The sequence below is a fragment of the Sinocyclocheilus anshuiensis genome, unplaced genomic scaffold (assembly GCF_001515605.1).
Source record: "Sinocyclocheilus anshuiensis isolate Anshui unplaced genomic scaffold, SAMN03320099.WGS_v1.1 scaffold434, whole genome shotgun sequence".
NCBI lineage: Eukaryota > Metazoa > Chordata > Actinopteri > Cypriniformes > Cyprinidae > Sinocyclocheilus > Sinocyclocheilus anshuiensis.
Genome location: NW_015544145.1, coordinates 78,462 through 82,472, shown reverse-complemented (window position 1 = coordinate 82,472; position 4,011 = coordinate 78,462). Strand labels below are relative to the sequence as shown.

Genomic DNA, 4,011 nt, shown 5'->3' with positions numbered 1-4,011 from the left:
AGGTTTTTTTTTTTTTTTTTTAAATCTGCAAAATATATCTATTGTTTTGCCAATTAAATTTAAACAAACCTCATTTTTGTGACACATTTTGCTTAAAATATGCGTGTGCTAACTTTCTCAAGAATAAATAACACTTTTTGAGTGATGTTTTAAGTTTGATATTTTGTATTTTCAATGACATCCAGGCATTTTTATGTGTGTCTAAAGTGTTCAAATATTTTTTGGAGCTAATGTAGCTATAAATGTAACCACACAATATTACTTATTTTTAAAATATACCCACTCACATACCTGTGGCAAAGCGACATTTGTGTAGGATGCCAGAGCCAGAACCACAGGTAACAGACAGAATTAGATCTTCGAACATGGTCATGCCAATGATATCTTTATCATCCTCATCAACAACGTCACCATTGTCATCATTGTTCCTGCTGTTTGATTCTACAACAAATTCACAAACACTGAGGAAACCGAAAATAAAGAATACAGAAATAGAAAACTGTTGATATTAATGAGCATATTGTCTGGTTATGGGTCACTGTTATACTGACTGGAGCAGGAGGGGAAAAGCTGTCTCTGACACTGAAAATTAAGAGATGCAGACATGTCAGTGATGAGGAACATGGGAAAAGCTCTCACAACCCTGTTTATCTGAGATTCTCTGCCCAAAACATCTGGACTGTTATTTATTTATTTTTTAATGTAAAGTCATCATATCAGGATCTAACCTTTCTATTTCTGAGTCTGTCAGCAACAGGTGAGGAGTCAGGAGAATCAATCTGTGCAACAGACACAGATTTCACAATTTTTTTATTTTATAAAATATGTTTTGTGGTAATTTTGTGTTTTTTGGTAACAAAAACAGTCAAACCTGTTTATTCTGAATCCGGCTTTTCTTAAAGAATGACAGAATTCCAGCCTATGGATGGAAGATGTACAAACATGTTATTGTTTTACTTGAATTAACACTCAAATATTTAGATTGACTAATAATTGAATCATAAAATCTGATTCTGTTAAATGCAAACATTGTGCATTTTAGCCATTATTGATTGCTAGTTAAAATTCCATTGATTGTGTATTATTTAAACCATTTTATGCACCTCTATGAGTTTCTGGAGTGGAAAAATATCACAAAAGATGCTGGTCTTCCATTTTTTGTTTCTCTCTTTTCCTCCAAACCTCTCAAACTCGTTGGGCTTGAACCACTGGTCTTCACTTAAGATGCACTTCTCCACTGAAGACAGATACATATTTATCTGAAATAATACTGGATTTGCTTTTGGACTTGTTTTAGAGGAATTGTTTTGAACATGTCTAGATGCTCCAGAATTATGTTTTCTAGAATTCTTCAACAAGTGACTCTTCACGTTATATTAAACATTACTGCAATCCTTAATTGTTTGCACCTTTACTGTCATTATATTTCTCCACATGCAGGATACCGTCTTTATCTCCACATGTGACAGGAAGTTCAGTTTTGTTTCCAAATTTTTGTATCAAATACTGGCTGGAGTCTGAAACAAATATCACAAATGTCAGATATCACACAGACTTGTTCTATTAAACAAATTTACCAGTTCTATTAAACAATTTTTTATCTGAACAATATATCCATTGTTTTGTCATTTAAATTTAAACAAACTTGCTTTTGGGCATCGATGGAGCTTCAAATTGAACACATTACATGCAGAGCAGTGTTAATAGCTCTCTTTAGAATTCATCTAATTGTTTTGTATACTCTACTTTGGAAAGCTCACTTGGGGACTTTTGTACCTTCGGCTTGTCTCTTCTTGGGTGTACAGAGGGAAGACGGCCCTGTCTGTTTACAGTTACGTTTTCTCAGTTTCCTTTTTTTCCCTTGTTTTGCTTCTGCGCTGTCATTCTCACTCAGACTGTCAGATCCTGTGCTGCTCTCAGGATCAAATTCTGATTCAGATTCTGAGTCAGACGTTGTGTCTATGTTCGACTCTCCTTCCATGTCCTGTGGTTTTCTGAAAAACAAGCAATATGGATTGATTATACGTGTTTCATAGAGGAAATTATCATTACTTTGCACTTTTAAACACTTTTGTTTAAACATAGCACTTTTGAACTTGCTTTCTGTTTACTGTATGTAATGATGAATAAAAACATGTTACAAAGATGAGCATGATATGAGAAATGAAACATGAACATGTCTATAAACAGTAGTTTACCGATAAAGGAAATGTTTATATTTAAGTGAAATAATCTCAATATAAGGGAAAATACAAAAATGGACTGACAGTCACTGTAAAAAGCACTGATTTTAACATTAAAATTTATAATACAACAAATGTACATATAAATAAATGTACATTTTAATAAAATATAAATGTATTATTTTTAAATATTAGTATTACATCATTTTACGGTAATGTTACATTTATCCCTTTTTAATCACTATACTGTATGTTGTACAGTAAATTCACTTTTTACAGTGCACATAAATGCTGTGATTGCAAAACTGACATCATATTCTTATTGTAGCAGCATGAAGCAAACTGGGTCCTTCACGCTGTTTTGTTTGCAAAAAAATAAAAATCCAAGTCATTTAAGAAATAGATAAACTCCATACATTATAATGGGATTGCAATCTAATGAATATTGAAAGCTTCTCTCATACTGAAACAAAACTGAAAGTTGCCTCCTGTACTGTTGTTTTAAAATCGGTGTGACAGATAGAAAAAAACAAATAGAAAATAATAGAAACCACAGACCAGAAAATATTCACAACATCAAACTTGAATTTACTAATTCATTAATGTACTTACCTTGCTGTGTTCACGACTTGCAGTCTGTTTCCTCTATCTACGCACAGATTAGTACGTACATACAAAAACATGCTCCACCTAACCACACCTTTCAGCAGGTGTGGCTACATCACTGAGGAAATATTCCACTTGATCATTTAAAAAACATAAAAAATAAAGAAACACCAACTTGCACATCATTCAGAATTTAATTTGGGAATGCTGTTTAAATTACAAGTCATTTTCTGAATTTGAATTACTTGTATTTGAGGAACTAGAAAACTAGAAACTAGAATGACAGAACAACAGACTCTAGTAACACTCCTCCCCCTCATTACACAAGAGAGCGCCTACAGGGGACTTTGATCTACTGTATTTGCCTCAGATTCACACTGACACAGAAATGAAACTGAAATTTAAACTGAAATAAAACCATATCATTGTGGTTCGACTTACTTAATACAAATACAAACAATTATAGTCACACTATCCTTTCAAACCAGCATTTCTCCACACATGATCAAATGTTCACTAATAAAAGCTTAAAAGTTTGGTGCATACAACTATTTAATATATTGCAATAGTTCTGTATATTAATATCCTAAATAGAAATAATTAAAATAATCTGATCGAGATAAATCACAAGGATGAGTTTATATCACACACAAATACAAATAGGTTAGATAAAGTCTGAAATTTTTAAAATACTAAAGAAAAAACATAAATATTAGTACCACTCAGAAATTCAGTAATAGACACTGGTAAGAGTTGTCAAAGGCAGATAGTTACTGTTCATCTATAAATATTCTTACTCTAATGAGAAGCAAAAACAAGATGTGAAAGTGACTAAAGGTCTTCAAAGAAATCATGAAATTCATTAAAAAAAGAGAAATAACATGATATAGGGAAAAATAAAAGAGCTCACTAACTTCTAGCACTGGCATTAAATTCTACCGGTTCTATGATATTTTTACTGACAGTTTCAGCTAAAATCACAGATTCTATCCTGTTCTGTGCCAAAAACTGAAAGAATAAGATTAAAGCATTGCTTCATTTGTTAATGGAGGATATGTGGGCACAGTTGGGTAATTCACTCCTTCTCGTTACATTTTGCACTGTTGAGTTTGCACTGCATCAGAAGTGATTTTAAAACATCTCAGCATGATAACTTACTGGATCATTGTAAGAAGTAATCGATAAAGCAAAAAAAAAAAAAAAAAAAATTAAAGAAAAAAAA

General features: G+C 32.1%; 1 protein-coding gene across 5 annotated transcripts in view; it reads right to left on the bottom strand.

Moving 5' to 3' along the window:
• LOC107695124 (nuclear body protein SP140-like protein) overlaps window positions 1–3,009 on the bottom strand; it is a 7,396-nt gene extending 4,387 nt beyond the window's left edge. For 2 of the 5 annotated variants that reach the window (XM_016494932.1, XM_016494933.1), the window contains exons 1-8: window positions 2,796–3,009; window positions 1,777–1,994; window positions 1,410–1,517; window positions 1,104–1,237; window positions 872–919; window positions 729–779; window positions 552–582; window positions 292–441 (exon numbers count right to left, since the gene is read on the bottom strand). In XM_016494932.1, coding sequence (XP_016350418.1) covers window positions 292–441; window positions 552–582; window positions 729–779; window positions 872–919; window positions 1,104–1,237; window positions 1,410–1,517; window positions 1,777–1,994; window positions 2,796–2,866 — 811 coding nt within the window. In that variant the 5' untranslated portion in view covers window positions 2,867–3,009. The remainder of the gene's footprint in view (window positions 1–291; window positions 442–551; window positions 583–728; window positions 780–871; window positions 920–1,103; window positions 1,238–1,409; window positions 1,518–1,776; window positions 1,995–2,795) is intronic. The other 3 variants (XM_016494930.1, XM_016494931.1, XM_016494934.1) reach the window with 2 other exon arrangements.
• Between the last annotated feature and the right edge of the window lie 1,002 nt (window positions 3,010–4,011).